The 15,999-nt window shown below is 50.0% G+C and overlaps 1 protein-coding gene across 2 annotated transcripts; it reads left to right on the forward strand.

The window, feature by feature from the left end:
- The first annotated feature begins 3,669 nt into the window (after nt 1-3,669).
- FCGRT (Fc gamma receptor and transporter) lies at nt 3,670-15,773 on the forward strand. Of its 2 annotated transcripts, XM_069457525.1 has the most exons (7): nt 3,670-3,734; nt 4,084-4,170; nt 5,288-5,539; nt 5,624-5,899; nt 14,127-14,396; nt 15,015-15,131; nt 15,438-15,773. In XM_069457525.1, exons 2-7 carry the CDS (start codon nt 4,098-4,100, stop codon nt 15,545-15,547), a joined length of 1,098 nt encoding a protein of 365 aa, XP_069313626.1. In that variant the 5' UTR covers nt 3,670-3,734; nt 4,084-4,097; the 3' UTR covers nt 15,548-15,773. The 2 variants fall into 2 exon arrangements, with proteins under 2 accessions (XP_069313626.1, XP_069313627.1); XM_069457526.1 differs by lacking the exons at nt 3,670-3,734; nt 5,624-5,899 and having other exon boundaries at nt 3,941-4,170.
- The last annotated feature ends 226 nt before the right edge of the window (nt 15,774-15,999 follow it).

The raw sequence follows: 15,999 nt of genomic DNA on the forward strand, positions 1-15,999 counted from the left end.
AGGCCGGGCGCGGTGGCTCACGCCTGTAATCCTAGCACTCTGGGAGGCTGAGGCGGGTGGATCGCTCGAGGTCAGGAGTTCGAGACCAGCCTGAGCAAGAGCAAGACCCCGTCTCTACTAAAAATAGAAATTATATGGACAACTAAAATATATATACACAAAAAATTAGCCGGGCATGGTGGCGCATGCCTGTAGTCCCAGCTACTCGGGAGGCTGAGGCAGGAGGATCGCTTGAGCCCAGGAGTTTGAGGTTGCTGTGAGCTAGGCTGACGCCACGGCACTCACTCTAGCCCAGGCAACAGAGTGAGACTCTGTCTCAAAAAAAAAAAAAAAAAAAAAAGTGAAATGTCAGAGAGAGATGTCACCTGTCAAACTTAGCACTTAAGGAAATCAGACATTTCATACTTAATAATCTAATAGTAGGTCCCAACTCTACTAATATATCATGACAGAGACGCACGGATGATTCAGGGGTAAGTATAGATTCTGCCAGAACATCTAGCAGGACACCAAGGACATTCTAGGAGAGCTTTAGGGGCATATCAAGCCAGCCCAGGGTCACTAATTATTGTCTTAATTCATTCTACAAATATTTATTGTGTCATTCCCTGGGAATAGGTGAACGAGTGAGCAAGACACATCCAGGGCCTGGACTCTGAGACCGTATGATCCAGTGGGACCCCTGGGGACCCAGTTTGACTGGGGGGGAACATTAAGTGGAACAGGTGCCACTACAGATGCCCCGCTGTGTGCCCTGTGCCAGGCCTTTGTTCCGCTGAAGCCTCTCTAACAAAATAGGCACAATTATTATCCCCATTTTACAGATAAAGAAACCAAGGCTTTCTGTGTGGCTGGCACAGAAGTGAAAAGGAAACCAAGGATCCAAGAGGCAGACCTGGAAGAGTCAGGATTTGAAGTTTCGCTTGTCTCCGGAGTCAGTAGGGGCCCTACCGTGTAGGTGCAGAGGGAAGGAGTGGATGTTAATGTGGCTCAGTGAGCGCAGCTCAGAGCTGCCTGGGGCATTTTGTAGCACACAGATGCCAGGGCCCAGGGCCGCTTGAAGGGCGAGTTCCCCTTGCAGTCTGTGGAGTGGATCGGAAGGGACCAGCGCTTGGTGCAATGCTCTGCTCGAACTGTCCTGAAAATGGAACAAAGGGACCCACATTTTCGTTTTGGACTAGGCAGCCCCACAGGGTGTGTAGCTGGTACTGCCATGGGCTTTCTCATGCATTGGAGTGAGTCCTGGAGGACATTATAGCAGGATCCTCGAGGACCCCAAGTGACAGTCTAAGGGTGTTCTAATAGAGCCCTGGGGACAGGAGAGAGGGTATAGTCAGAGACCATTAGAGCAAGACCCTGAGGATATGATGGCAGTGCTATAGCTGCGCTCTGAAGACATGGCAGGACTCCAAGGTGTCTGGAAGGGACTCCCACAGGGGCATTAAGGGGCCTTGAGACCTTTTGCTTTTGTGGCAAGGAGGCCAGGATGGGGAAGGTGAGGACAGACACTGAGAGGACTCCTGGCTACACCCTGAGGCCATTACAACAGGAAGGAGAAGAGATCAGAGTGGGGCCAGGGAAGGCACCCTGGATGAGCATGGGGGGCTGAATCATGGCCCCCAAAGACATCCTCACCCTGATTCCCAAACACCGGTGACTGTTACCTCTCATGGTAAAAGGGACTTGCAGATGTGATTCGGTTAAGGATCTTGAGCTGGGGAGGTGATCCTGGGTTACCCAGGTGGCTCCAAACATCATCACACAGGTCCTTTGTGCGAGGGGAAAGATGTGGCGCTGCTGGCTTGGAAGATCGAGGAAGCCCAGGACTGCGGCGGCCCCTAGAAGCTGGAAAAGGCCAGGAAACGATCCTACCCTGGAATCCCCAGAAGGAACACAGCCCTGCAGACCCACTTTAGACTCCTGACCTTGAGAAGTGCATGCTAGTAAATTTGTTTTATTTTAAGTCACTTAGTTTGTGGTAATTAGTTGCAGCAGCAACAGGAAACTATTAAATAAAACAACGCCACCCTGGTGGATGGCTGTGCTGAAGTAGGATCCCAGGACTTATAAGGAAAACCTGGGGTAATTTTCACAGCACCCCGTAGGACACTGCGGTGGTTCTAGGGGACACAGTATAGCAGGTATGTCCCGTGGTATTTTTTAGCAGGAGCCTAAAGAATTCAAGGCGGGGCTAAGGGGCATTCCAATGGGGCCTGGCAGGGCCCAGGGGGGTTGAGAATACCCTAAAGCTATTTTTGTGACCCTCAAGGCCACATGAGGGAAGACTGGACCCATTTTAGCAGAATCAAGGGACTTTCTGAGCACTCAAGGGCAGAATATTGCAGGGTCCTGGGGACATTTTATCAGAAACAAAGGACTGTTTGACAGAACCCACATGTTGAAGTGACAGCTGGTGGGACATTATAGCAGGATCAGGGGCATCTGGAGGAGCTATCCAGAGATGGGTGAGCCAGGACCTCAAGGATGGCCGAGTAGGAGCCCCCAGGCAGTGCATGAAGGTCCTGGCAGCGTGGTGGCAGGATCTCAGGCCTATTTAGGGTCCCAGGCAATGGAGGGGGATCCTAGAGGTGTTTTAGCAGGGCTTTGGGGCCATTAGAGCAGGACCCAAGGTGCCTGAAGGGACATCCACAACCATATAGCAGGACCTCAGGGCCCTTTTTAGTGGGGTCTCAGGTCCCTTACAATGGGGATATTGGGGATGAGGGAACGAGGGCCCATGGGAGAGGCTTGTTAGCAAGTTCCCAGTGTAACAGAGGGAATGGCCTTCTAAAAACGGAAAAATATTTTCTGTCTCTTTAAAACGTCCTCCACTCCTCGGCCTCGCGTTGGCCGGCGCGGTGGCTCACGCCTGTAATCCTAACACTCTGGGAGGCCGAGGAGGGAGGATCGCTTGAGCTCAGGAGTTCCAGACCAGCCTGAGCAAGAGCGAGACTCCGTCTCTACTAAAAATAGAAAGAAATTATCTGGACAACTAAAAATATATATAGAAAAAATTAGCCAGGCATGGTGGCACATGCCTGTAGTCCCAGCTACTCGAGAGGCTGAGGGAGGAGGATCGCTTGAACCCAGGAGTTTGAGGTTGCTGTGAGCTAGGCTGATGCCACGGCACTCTAGCCTGGGCAATAGATTAAGACTCCGTCTCAAAAATAAATAACTAAATAACTAAACAAAACAAATGAATGGAATTGGTCTCAAAGGAGGGTGGGCCATGGTGGGTACCTGGAGGGGTCTCTGAGCATGCCAGCAGTGCATCCAGACCCTGTGGTCACTGAAGTCATAGCAAATGGATATTAAAGGACACCTGCAGGAGCCTTTTAAGGGGACACTTGAGGGAGGGGTATGACAAGAGGATGTGAAGGCCATGGGGGTTCCGATAAGAGGAGAAGAGGATCCACCCCACCGAGACCTCCAAATTTGGGATTCTCAGAGTGCTGAGTTCCATTCCTAGCTTTGTCATGCATTCGCTGGGTGGCTGACACCCTCAAAAATAAAAAACAGGGAGCCACAGAGAAAATGACAAAAAAAAAAGACAAAGGTTTTAAGAGACAAACAGAGAGGCTGGGCCTAGGGCCTGGGGTGTGCCCTGCAGCTGGGGGGTGGGGTTGAATGTTCCTGGAGTCAGGGAGCCTTGGACAGGATGTGAGAGAGGAACTGGGGTCCCCAGTCACGGGAGCCAGGAGCCGGCCCGGGCTGCAGGGACGGGAAGAGGCTGCGTGAGCAGATCTGGGGCCCAGGCTGTGTGGGGTGGGGGTGGGGGTGGCTCTGGGGTCTGAGAGAGGAGGGGCTGGGGGCTGGGGGCCTGGACCCCTGGGTCTAGGGGAGGAGGAAGAGGCAGGGCCGAGCTCTGAGAAAGGAATCTCGTTCTATCCAGGTTCTGTAATTAATTAACCAACAGGGATCAAATTAAGGGGTGAAAGTTCATTGAGGAGGAAGGCATTGTTGTCATCCTTGATCGAGCCCCCACACCTCCTGGCGTCCTGGTCCCGGCCGTGCCCCGCGGGTGCCCCGGAAAGAGGGGGCGGGGCGGGGGTCGGAGGAGTCACGCGCCCCCTCCCGCCCCAGGTCGCCCTCTCAGCATGGGAGTCCCCCGGCCTCAGCCCTGGGCGCTCGGTCTCCTGCTCTTCCTCCTTCCTGGGACTCTGCGCGCAGGTGAGGGCTGGGCCTGGGCCTGGGCCGCCGCAGAGCGGACGGGGGTCCCGGCGGTGGCCAAGAGGCAAAGGAACGAAATCAGAGTTTGCCCGGAAACCCGGAACTTCCTCCTCGGCCCATTTCACTTTCTTTACCATATTCTCCTCCTGCGTGTAGGAACCACCTGTCACCCTGTCTCTGGGTCTCTGTCCCTCTCTCTTCCTGGGTCTCTGTCCCCCTCTCTCTGGGTCTCTGTCCTCCTCTCTCCCTGGGTCTCTGTCCCCCTCTCCCTGGGTCTCTGTCCCCCTCTCCCTGGGTCTCTGTCCCCCCCACCGGGTCTCTGTCCCCTCCTCTCTCTGGGTCTTTGTCTCCTTCTTTTTCTCTGGGTCTCTGTCCCCCCCCCGTCTCTGTACCCCCTCTCTCTCTGAGTCTCTGTCCCCCTCTCTCTGGGTCTGTGTCCCCCCACTCTGGGTCTGTGTCCCCTTCTCTGGGTCTGTGTCCCTCTCTCTCTGGGTCTCTGTCCCCACCTCAGGTCTCTGTTCCCCCCTTTCTCTGGGTCTCTGTCCCCCCTCTCTGGGTCTCTGTCCCCCCCTCTCTGGGCCTCTCTCCCCCTTTCTCTGGGTGTCTGTCCCCCTCTCCCTGGGTGTCTGTCCCCCTCTCCCTGGGTCTCTGTTTCTCCCTCTCTGGGTCTCTGTCCCCTCTCTCTGGGTCTCTGTCCCCCCCCCCGGGGTCTCTGTCTCTTTCTCTCTCTCTGGGTCTCTGTCCCCTCTCTCTCTGGGTCTCTGTCCCCCTCTCTCTCTGGGTCTCTGTCCCCCTCTCTCTCTGGGTCTTTGTCCCCCTGTCTCTCTCTGAGTCTCTGTCCCCCTCTCTCTGGGTCTCTGTCCCCACCTCTCTGGGTCTCTGTCCCCCACCTGTGTCTCTGTCCCCCCGTGGGTCTCTGTCCCCCTCTCCCTGGGTCTCTGTCCCCCTCTCTCTGCGTCTCTGTCCCCTTCCCTCTGGGTCTCTGTCCCCTTCTCTCTGGGTAGTTGCTCCCGGCATCCCCAGGCTGTCTTCTCTCTCCCGGGGTGTCTGTCCTGCTCCAATCTAAGTGCCTCCACCCCCCACCCAAGTGCTCCCTCCACTGTGTCTCTGTCTACAGAGAGCCACCTCTCCCTCCTGTACCACCTGACGGCAGTGTCTCTGCCTTCCCCGGGGACGCCCGCCTTCTGGGTGTCCGGCTGGCTGGGCCCTCAGCAGTACCTGAGCTACAACAACCTGCGGGCCCAGGCTGAGCCATGCGGAGCTTGGGTCTGGGAAAACCAGGTGTCCTGGTACTGGGAGAAAGAGACCACAGACCTGAGAATCAAGGAGAAACTCTTTCTGGAAGCTTTCAAGGTCTTGAGGGAAAACGGTGAGACTTGGTCTCCCGGGTCTGAGGGAGGAGGGGCGGGGTCCTTGCTGGGGGGCCCCCCCTCACCTGTGCGTGGGCGCCCAGGTTCCCACACCCTGCAGGGCCTGCTGGGCTGTGAACTGGGCCCTGACAACGCATCGGTGCCCACCGCCAAGTTCGCCCTGAATGGCGAGGACTTCATGACGTTTGACCTCAAGAATGGCACCTGGAATGGGGACTGGCCTGAGGCCCAGGCCATCAGTAAGCAGTGGAGGCAGCAGGCCGAGGCGGCCAGCAAGGAGCTGACCTTCCTCCTCTACTCCTGCCCCCAGCGCCTGCTGGGGCACCTGGAGAGGGGACGCGGCAACCTGGAGTGGAAGGGTGAGCCACCTCCCGCATCTCTGGCTTGTGCCACCGTCTCGTCCCCACTACCTGGCCCACTCAGGTCCCCTCCCAGGGCGTCACCCCAACCTCCCCTGCAGCTGTCCCCCATGCATTCCTGGGGGTCTCTACACGCAATGCTTCCTGCCCCTTCCCTGCTCAAAGCCCCCCTGCAGCTCCCCAGCCAGTCCCGGCTTCCCAGCCTTGATGTCCTCACACACCCCTCCCCCTGCGCCTGTCTCTCCCCGCCCCGGAGAGTCTACACTGCAGCCACACTGCACAAGCAACGTCCTCCCCTCTGAACCTTTGCTTACATGGTCCCCCAGCCTGTGACACCCTTCCACCTCTCCCCACATCTTCCAACCCTCCTTATCCTTCAAGGCCCGGACTGGGTGTCACCTCCTCCGAGAGGCCTTCTCTCAGCTCTGTAGGTGGAGTCCCGCTGTTTCCTCCCCGGAGACCCCCAGACCCCCACTCATTCAACAGAGTTTGGCCAAGGGCATCCTCGGTGGGTGCCAAGCGCCGCCCTGGCCCTGGGCAAAGAGGGCTGGGACTCGGGCCACCCTCTCGCAGCTCCCAGGCCGCTGGAAAAGACAGGTGTCAGCTGGAGAGTTGCACAAATGCTCAGTCTGAGTGCTGCACAGGAGAAGTTGGGACTCAAACGAGGTAGCTTTTCTTTTCTTTTTTCCTTTATTTTAATTGTGGAAAATTTCAAAGCACAACTAAGTAGAGAGACTGGTATAACAAGTCCCCCACAGACGCCCAGAGCTGAGTCCTAATAATTGTCAACTCACGGTCGTTCTCATTTCACTTCCTTCCTCGCCCACCTCCGCACCCCCCACCCCCCCGGATAAATCTCGGAGCTTGGTAAATCTCGGAGTATTTCATTTATAAATACTTCAGTACGTAAAGCTACCAGGTGAGGGCACTTTTAAAAAAACTTAAGAGCTAAACCATTATCACACCTGCAAGTAATTAACTGCAGCTCAGTAATGTCATCAGGAGTTCATATTTCCCTGATTGCAAATGTTTTTTAAAGTGTGAATCGGGACGCAGCGGAGGTCCACACATGTCAATGATCCATCTGTCTCTTCAGTGTCTGTTATTGATTGTTGAGTTTTAAGAGTTCTTTGTCTAATTTGGACACCGATCCTTCATTGGACAGTGTTCTGCAAATATTTCCTCCAGTTCTTGTCTTGTCTTTTCATTCTTTCTCTTTTCTTTTTTTTCTTTTTTCTTTTTTTCTTTTCTCCCCTCTCCCCCCTTTTCTGAATTTTATTTTTTTCTTTCTTTCTTTCTTTCTTTTTTTTTTTTGAGACAGATTCTCACTCTGTTGCCCTGGCTAGAGTGCTGTGGCGTCAGCCTAGCTCACAGCAACCTCAAACTCCTGGGCTCAAGCGATCCTCCTGCCTCAGCCTCCCGAGTAGCTGGGACTACAGGCATGCGCCACCATGCCTGACTAATTTTTTGTATATATTTTAGTTGTCCAGATAATTTCTTTCTATTTTTAGTAGAGACGGGGGTCTCGCTCTTGCTCAGGCTGGTCTCGAACTCCTGTGCTCAAGTGATCCTCCCGCCTCAGCCTCCCAGAGTGCTAGGATTACAGGCGTGAGCCACCATGCCCGGCCTCATTCTTCCATTTTTAAAAAATATAAGTGCATAGAGTATATATCCAGAGGAGCCTTTGTCCCCCCAGAGCTGCCTGGGCCCCTCCCTGACTCGCAGTCCTCCGTGGCCCTAAGGGCAGAGTCCCAGCCTCCCAGCTGGGGATCCTCGAGGATCTTCCCTGATCTGGCCATGACCTACTTTTCCAGCCTGAGTTATACATGATCACTGTGCCTCCTGCCCTGAATCCTCCAGCCTGCCCTTCCCCTCCCCAGGCTCTTTGCCATTTCTGGAATATTTCCACAACATTTCTGCTTTCCTGTGGTCCCCCGAATGTCCCCCTGGCCCCTCTACTACTGGCCAATCCAGGTCCATCCCCTCCTCTCACCCCCTCAGCCCAGCTCAGCCGTGCTCAGCTCATCCCTCATCCTCCCAGCCTCCAGTCTCTCCCCTGCACCTGTCCCTCAGCGGGATCAACTCCAGAGGGGTCTTTGTGTGCCCAGAGCTGTCCGGGCCCTCCCTGCACACAGCCCCCGGCGCCCGTGCGGGAGCCTGTCCTTGTCCTCAGTCCGTGTCCTCAGCCTCCCTTGCTCCTCCTGCGCCAGTCAGTAGAGGGGCCGCCTGCAGTTCCTCCCGCTCACACCAGCTCTTACCCTCTTCATCTTTTCACCTTTGCTTTTGCTTCCTGTTCCTTCCATTGATGTCACAGCCAGGGAGAGTTCTCTGGCCCCTAAGGCTTCTTACCTGCCCCTCGGGGTTCCTGCACTGCCTTCGTGACGTCGGCGGTGGAGGGGGCATCCTCAAATGCTGCGCCCGGGCCCCTCGGCTCACGCCTCAGTGCAGACCATCCTCTACCTAGCAGTAAGAGCAATGTGCCAAAACATGAATCAGCTCCCATCACGCCACTGCTTAAAACCCTCCAGTGGCTTCCCACTGGTTCTAGAATAAAATCCAGACTCTACTCTGCGGCCTCCATGATCCGGCCACTGTCCCCCGCTGTGATGTGAGAAGGCCCCAGCTAGGGTGGCCACTCCTTTCCCTCCTCTTCAGCAAGTTCTTCCCGCCTCAGGCCTTCACACTCGCTGTTCCCTCTGCCCGGGATGGCCTCCTTAGGGCCCTGGCACGACTGGATCCTTGCCATGCTTCAGCTGTCACCTGGGACGTCAGCTCTTCAGTAGGGCCACAGCTGAACACCCTGGTACTGTGTCCCTACCCCATTCCATACTTGTCCCTCATGCTGCTCTTCTGTTCATTTATTCATTATGGCATCTTTAATTGGGTTTTTTTTGTCACCAATCAACATGAGAATTGTTTTCTTTTTTATTGAGATGTAACTTACCTCCTTGATCAATTCTTAACCTCTACCCATGTATGCGGATAAAGATATAGAACATTAACGGTACCCCAGAAGACATCCTATGTCCCTTCCTAGTCACTACATCCCCAGGGATACCAGCTATCCTGATTTCCAGCACCATAGTGTCACCTGTTTGCAAACTTCTTTTGTTTCTGGCTTCTTTCAGTCACCATTGTGTCCGTGAGAGTCATCTATGTCGTTGTGCACGGCTATCAGTATTCATTTGTTTTTGTGGCTGTGTAGTATTCTGTTATCAGTGGACATTTGGTTTCTTTTCAGTTTGGGGCTATTATGAGTAAAGTTGCTATGGCCGTTCTTGTACATGTCCTCTGATGGATCTATATTTTCATTTATGTTTAGCAAATACCCATGAGTGGCTTTAGTAGATAGTGCTGTGTCTACTAAAGATACTGTAGAATACTGCAGACGCCCCAGTGTTGCCGTGGTAACATTTGTGGGCCATGCCTTTTAGAACAGTGCCCATTTCCCTGATGCTACAATGTCACCTTTCTGGTAGATTCACATGTACGTGGCCGAAGGAACAACTCCACGTTCTCTAAAAGGCCCAGAGAACATACACGGGGTGCCTTCCTCTTTCCCTCTGTGTTTGTCACTTTGTCAAAGCACTGGAAGATGCCGATTCCGGCCGAAAGGCTTTTGCCCATTTGGAAACAGGAATTTTTATCTTTTTCTTTGTTCAAGTTCTATTTGTTGTGGTGGTAAACACACATACACACACACACACACACACACACACCACGAAATCTCCGCTATTCACAAATTTAAGTGTGCGCTACAGTATTAACTACACACACACTGTGTCTGGCGGGGCACTAGGCTCTTTGGTCTCGTGTGACTGAAACTTCACACCCGTGGCACGGCGACCCCCCATTTCCCCTCCCTTGGGCCCTGGCAACCACCGTTCTACTTTCTGCTCCTCTGAGTTCCACTACTGGAGAAACCTCACGTCAGCGGGACCATGCGGTGTTTGTCTTCCTGTGATTGGCTTATTTCACTTAGCATAATGTCCTCAAGATTCGTCTATGTCGTAGCAAATAACAGATTTCCTTCTTTTTTAAGGCTGAATGGTATTCCATTGTATGTACAGACCAGGTTTTCTTTAGTCATTTATCTGTCAGTGGATATTTAGGTTGTTTCTACCTCTTGGCTCTTGGATATAGCGCTCCCGTGAACGCAGGGCTGCAAATATCTTTTCTCGATCCTGATTTCAACTCTTTTGGATATACACCCAGAAATGGGATTGCTAGATCATACGATAGTGCTATTTTTAATTTTTTGAGGAACCTCCATACTTTGTTTTCATAGCATATGTACCATTTTACATTCCTACCAGCACAGGGGTTCCAAATTTTCCACATCCCGGCCAACACTTGTTACTTTCTATTTTTGTTTTTTTTTTGTTTGTTTTTTCTAATGACCAGCCCGACAGGTGTGAGGTGACATCTCATGGTTTCGATTTGCATTTCCCTGATGATTAGTGACATGGAACATCTTTTCATACACCTGTTGGCCGCCTGCATGTCTTCCTTGGGGGAAATGTCTCTTCAAGTCCTTTGCCTATATTTATTCAATTTGTATTTGGTTTTAATCTTGAGTCTTAACTCCATTTGAGAATATGATGAAAGCTGAGGAACTTCTCCCAGAAAATACACATGCCCATAAAACTTTGCACATAAAGTTAAAGCCTTCTGAATCCCCTATATCCCATCCAGAGAATGTGGATTAAGAATCCCTAAGACTCGAAGTGGGGGGACATTTATTGCCATTAGAAATTTAGATTTCTTCAGGCCTTACTGTAGATGTGACAAAAAAAAAAAAAAACAAGAAATTTAGATTTAGAAACCACTACTCAGAACTTAATTTTTTTTTAAATGGTTGTGGTTTTTTTTTTTTTTTTTTTTAAACGGAACCAAAGGCCAGCCAGATTTTCTGTGTTTGGATTTAATCTGTATTGTAAATAAATACCTCGGAGGCAAAAGGATGGTGGCTGTGAGCACAACACAGGGGACCATATGTATTTCCTGGAAACCAGTAGCGGACATAAAGCACAACACAGAACTGCTGACAACCATAAGCCCAGCCCGCTCCAGCTGACCTGACCGCGCAGCAACTTTTGCCAACTTGCCAGAGAGGCAACTCCGAGACGGGGAAGCTGCCTGCTTCCCACTTAGCAAGAAAGCACTGCTTGTTTTCTGCTGAGCACACGCAACCAACATCCCAGATTGCCCAGACCCACCCTCGGTGGCGACAGCTCAGTCAGCCACTTCAATCTCTTTTACCCATTTTTAACTGGATTTTTTTGTTTTTGTTTTTATTTTTTTGTTATTGAGTTGTAGGAGTTCCTTACATTTTTTGGATATTAACCTCTTATCAGATCTATGGTTTGCAAACATTTTCTCCCATTTGTTTGGCTGCCCTTTTACTGTGTTGGCTGCTTCCCTTCCTGTGCAGGAGCTTTTCTGTTTGATGTTGTCCCACTTGTCTATTTTTGCTTTGTTGCCTATGTCTTTGGTGTCATATCCAGGAAATCACTGCCAAGACCAATATTATGAAGACTTTCCTCTGTGTTTTCTTCTTGGAGTTTTATAGTTTGTAGTTTCAGGTCTTCTTTATCTAAGTTCTTAACACATTCTAGAGAGTTCTTTGGCAGATGTTTGTGTTGCAAATAACTTCTCCCAGTCTGTGGATTTGTCTTTTCTCTCTCTTAATGGTGAAGTTCAATTTTTCAGTTCGTCAATTTCAATTTATAAACTTCACAGATTTCATAAAGTTTATACATTTGAACTTACAGATTTGTAGCTTTTATTCTGTAGATTTTTTTGGTGTGTTCTCTTTAAGAAATATTTCCTCTCTCAAAGTTATGAAGGTATTTGCCTGTGTCTTCTAGAAGCTTAATCGATGAAGAGCCTTCACTTTTAACTGTATCATCCCTCTTGAGTTAATTGTGTGTCATGGTGAGGTAAAGAGTCCAAGTTCATGTGTTCAGTTGAGCCAACATCATTTGTTGCAAGACCATCATCCCTTCTCCCTCACTGAATTGCAGTGGAGGCTTTTTCATGGATTAGGTGTGGATCTGCTTCTAGACTCTCTCTTTTAGCTTTTTTTTTTTTTTTTTTTTTTTTTGAGACAAGAGTCTTGCTCTGTTCCCTCCCAGGTAGAGTAGTGCAGTGGCATCATCATAGCTCACTGCAACCTCAAACTCCTGGACTCAAGTGATCCTCCTGCCTCAGCCTTCCAAGTAGCTGGGACTACAGGCAGGTGCCACCACACCTGGCTAGTTATTTCTGTTTTTGGTAGAGACGGGTCTTGCTCTTGCTAAGGCTGGTCTCTAGCTCCTGACCTCAAGCAGTCCTCCCAGAGTGCAAGGATTACAGGTGTGAGTCACTGTGCTCCGCCTAAACTCTCTCTTCTGTTCTTCTGACTTATTGGACTGACCTTGTGCCAATGACTCACTCTTAGTTAATGTAGCTTTATAGAAAGTTATGATATCTAGCAGTTAACTTTTCCACCTTTCTCACCTTAGTCATTCTAGGTCATTTGCATTTCTATATGCATTTTATTTTTTTATTTTTACTTTTTTAGAGACGGAGGTCTCACTATGTTGTCCAAGGTGATGTTGAACTCCTTGCCTCAAGTGATCCTCCCAAGTATCTGGGATGACAGGCATGCACCATGGTGCCCAGCTGAGAATTGACATCTTAACAATATTAAGCCTTCTAATCCATGAACACAGTACCTCCCTTTCCTTGTTTAGGTGTCCTTTAATTTCTCTCAGTAATATTTTGTAGTTTTCAGGGTAGAGGTTTTATATCTCTTTGCTTAGATTTATTCTGAGTATTAGACATTTTTTGATGCTTCTATAAATGGTATTTGTTTACAATTTTATTTTCCAATTGTTTGTAGCTAGTTTATAAAAATACTATTGATTTTTATGTGTTCACCTCAAATCCAGAAACTTTGTTGAATTCACTTATTTTTAATAAATTGTTATAAATTCTTTTGGATGATGTCATCTTTGACATGTTTTATTTATTTTCTTTTCTACTCTTAATACCTTTTATTTATTTTTCTTATCTTATTGCACTGGCTGGGATTCCTAGTACAATGTTGAATAGACATGGTAATAATGAACATCTTGTATTCTCAAATTCATGGGGAAAACATTTAAAATTTTACCATTAAGTATGATTATAGGTTTTTGTTGCCCATTATCAAATTAAGGAATTTCTCTTCAGCTCCTAGTTTGCTAAGAGGTGTTTGTTTTTTCATGAATGGTGTTAAATTTTATCAAATGACCATTTGCTTCTTTCCCTTTATTCTGTTAATGTGGTGAATTATATTGACTGATTTTTCAATATTAAACCAACCTTGAATTCCTGTGATAAACCTCACTTGATCGTGACAATTATCCTTTATATAAATTACTGGATTCTATCTGCTAATACTATGTTAAAAGATTTTAACTCTATTTTCATTACAAACATTGGCCCTAAATTCTCTTTCTTGTAGTGTCCTTGTGAAGTTGTGTTATCAAGATTATGCTGGCCTCATAAAAGATGTTGGGAAAGTGTCTCCTCTTTTCTACTCCCTGAAAGAGTTTGTATAAAAGTAGAATTATTTCCTCTTTAGTTATTTTTTTTTTCTTTTTTCATTTTTAAATAGTTATAGGACTACTCAAGTTTTTTATCTCTTCTCATGTCAGTTTTGGAAGGTTGTATTTCTCAGAAATGTTTCCAGTTCATTTAAATTTTCAAATGTGTTGGCATGAAATTTTTTGTAATATCCTCTATCTTTTTTAATGTTTGTAGGGTATGTCCCATGTCCCTTCATCACAACACTTTCATAGTCTGTTTCTCCTTCATCTATTTGCACACAAATATTTGTCTGTCTCCCCTCATTAGAACACAAGCTCCACGAGGACAGCAACTTTTGTCTGTTTTGTTCGTTGCTGTGTCCCCAGTGCCTAGAACAGTGTTTGGCACATGATAGATGTTCTGTTTGTGTCTATTTCAGGAAGAAATGAATGAGAGGTGAAGTCTTGAGGAGGATACCCTCAGGATGGATAGGTTGGATCCGTGTCACCCTGGGAAGGTCCTACCCCCTTTACTGTTATATTCTGCAGGCTCAGCACAGTGCAGAGCACAAGGAATGGAGGCCTCTTTCTGTCCCTATCCAGCCCTGCACTGGGCCTGCCCCTAGGGGTCATGGGCTTGGGGCTTAGGCCTGTCTGCTTGTGTTCTACAGAGCCACCCTCCATGCGCCTGAAGGCCCAACCCAGCAGCCCTGGCTTTTCCAAGCTCACCTGCAGTGCCTTCTCCTTCTACCCCCCGGAGCTGCAATTTCGATTCCTACGGAATGGTCTCGCAGCTGGCTCCGGAGAGGGTGACTCTGGCCCCAACGGCGACGGCTCCTTCCACGCCTGGTCATCACTAATAGTCAAAAGTGGCGACGAGCACCACTATCGCTGCCTTGTGCAGCATGCAGGGCTGGCACAGCCCCTCACTGTGGAGCTGGGTGAGGTCCCACTGAGTGATGATCCTCCCTATTTCTGATTGCCTCTGTCCCACCGCTGCGGCAGTCCTTCCTGAGTCTGACCTTCCTCCCTGCTGCTGCTGCTGTCCTCTTTGAGTCTAATTGCCCTGTTCCCTGCTCGCGACTGCCAATTCTTCCAAAGCCTGATGGCTTGTCCTCCCTAATTCTGACCATCTTCCACCTTGCTGCTGCTGCTGGTCATCATGGAGTCTGACCATTCATTGTCTGCTACTGCCAATCCTCACCAAGACTGACCATCTGCTGCCTTGCTACTGCCAGTCCTCCATGAGACTGACCTTCTACTGCTCTGTGCCTGCCCCTCCTTCCCAAGTTGAAGCACCACCTGCCCTGCTGCCACAGGTCCATTACCAGTGTGACTGAGACCTCTCTTGCTATGGCTGGTTCTTACATCCAACCTGGGCATATTCTGCCCAGACTCAGAGCATCGCCTGACTGGCCTTTCTCCTGCCCATGCCCACCCCAGATGCTTGGTGCTGGGATCTTCAAGGTTGGGAGGGACCAGGACACCCCCTTTTCCCTGTCTTAACTGGATGGGGTGGAAGGGTCTACTCAACATCTCATGGCATTCTCTGGCTGCAGAATCACCGGCCAAGTCCTCAGTGCGTGTGGCTGGAATCTTCATCGGCTTCTTGCTGCTCATGGTAGTGGCTGCAGGAGGAGTGCTGCTGTGGAGGAGGATGAGGAATGGGATGCCAGGTGTGGGGCAGGAAGAGGGAGAGCTCAGAGAAAGGGACAGAGACCCTACAGAGAGGGGGACACAGACCAAGGAGGACCAGAGATTTGAGAGGGTGGGACAGAAAATGGGAGGATGGGGAAGTAGAGGCCCAGAGAGAGGGGACAGAGTGGGGGGAGAGGGGGAAAGGGGGGGACAGAAACTCACAGAGTAAGACAGAGACTGAGAGAATGCACGTGAGACACACACACACAGAAATGGGGTGAGGGGCGGTCAGAGACCCAGAGGCCTCAGAGAATCTTATGCACTCCCCCTTTCTCTCTCCTCAGCCCCTTGGATCTCTCTCCGTGGGGATGACGCCGGGGCCCTCCTGCCCACGCCTGGCCTGCCCCAGGACGCCGACTCTCAGGATATAAGTGCATTCCCAGCAACTGCCTGACCATCCCCTGTTCTGGCTGCTAATAGCTAATGTAGTCAGGTCTCTTTTATGCTGCGAGATCCTCTGGAATCCTGGCATCTCTGAGCCTCCAGAAGGAGTCCTGGGCCCCGTTGTCTCCCTCCGGATCCCTCCTCCTGTGGTCTGCCTCAGTTTCCCTCCCTAATATATATGGCTCTTTTCCACCTCTACAATATAACATGAGTTTGGGCCCAAATCGTCGTGTTCTCATTATTTCAAGTTTTCAGGCAGGGGAAGTAAAGGAATGGGTGGGGGAATGAGTGATATAAACCCTGGGCTTCAGATCTCTCCTGCGGCTAACATGTGGCCTTGGTGGAATCTGCCAATCTTATATATCAAGTCAGGTATTTTTCATTCATAAATTTCACAAATATTTACTGAATGCCTACACCCACCGTGCCAGGCATCTTGAGGAATTCTTGGCTGGTGTCTGA

The sequence above is a fragment of the Eulemur rufifrons genome, chromosome 24 (assembly GCF_041146395.1).
Source record: "Eulemur rufifrons isolate Redbay chromosome 24, OSU_ERuf_1, whole genome shotgun sequence".
NCBI classification, from domain to species: Eukaryota; Metazoa; Chordata; class Mammalia; order Primates; family Lemuridae; genus Eulemur; species Eulemur rufifrons.

Coding starts and splice junctions, on each gene's coding strand:
- FCGRT (XM_069457525.1), top strand. CDS start 4,098: ATGGGAGTCCCCCGGCCTCAGCCCTGGGCGCTCGGTCTCCTGCTCTTC. Junction 4,171..5,287: donor TCCTGGGACTCTGCGCGCAG/GTGAGGGCTGGG, acceptor CTCTGTCTACAG/AGAGCCACCTCTCCCTCCTG. Junction 14,397..15,014: donor GCCCCTCACTGTGGAGCTGG/GTGAGGTCCCAC, acceptor CTCTGGCTGCAG/AATCACCGGCCAAGTCCTCA.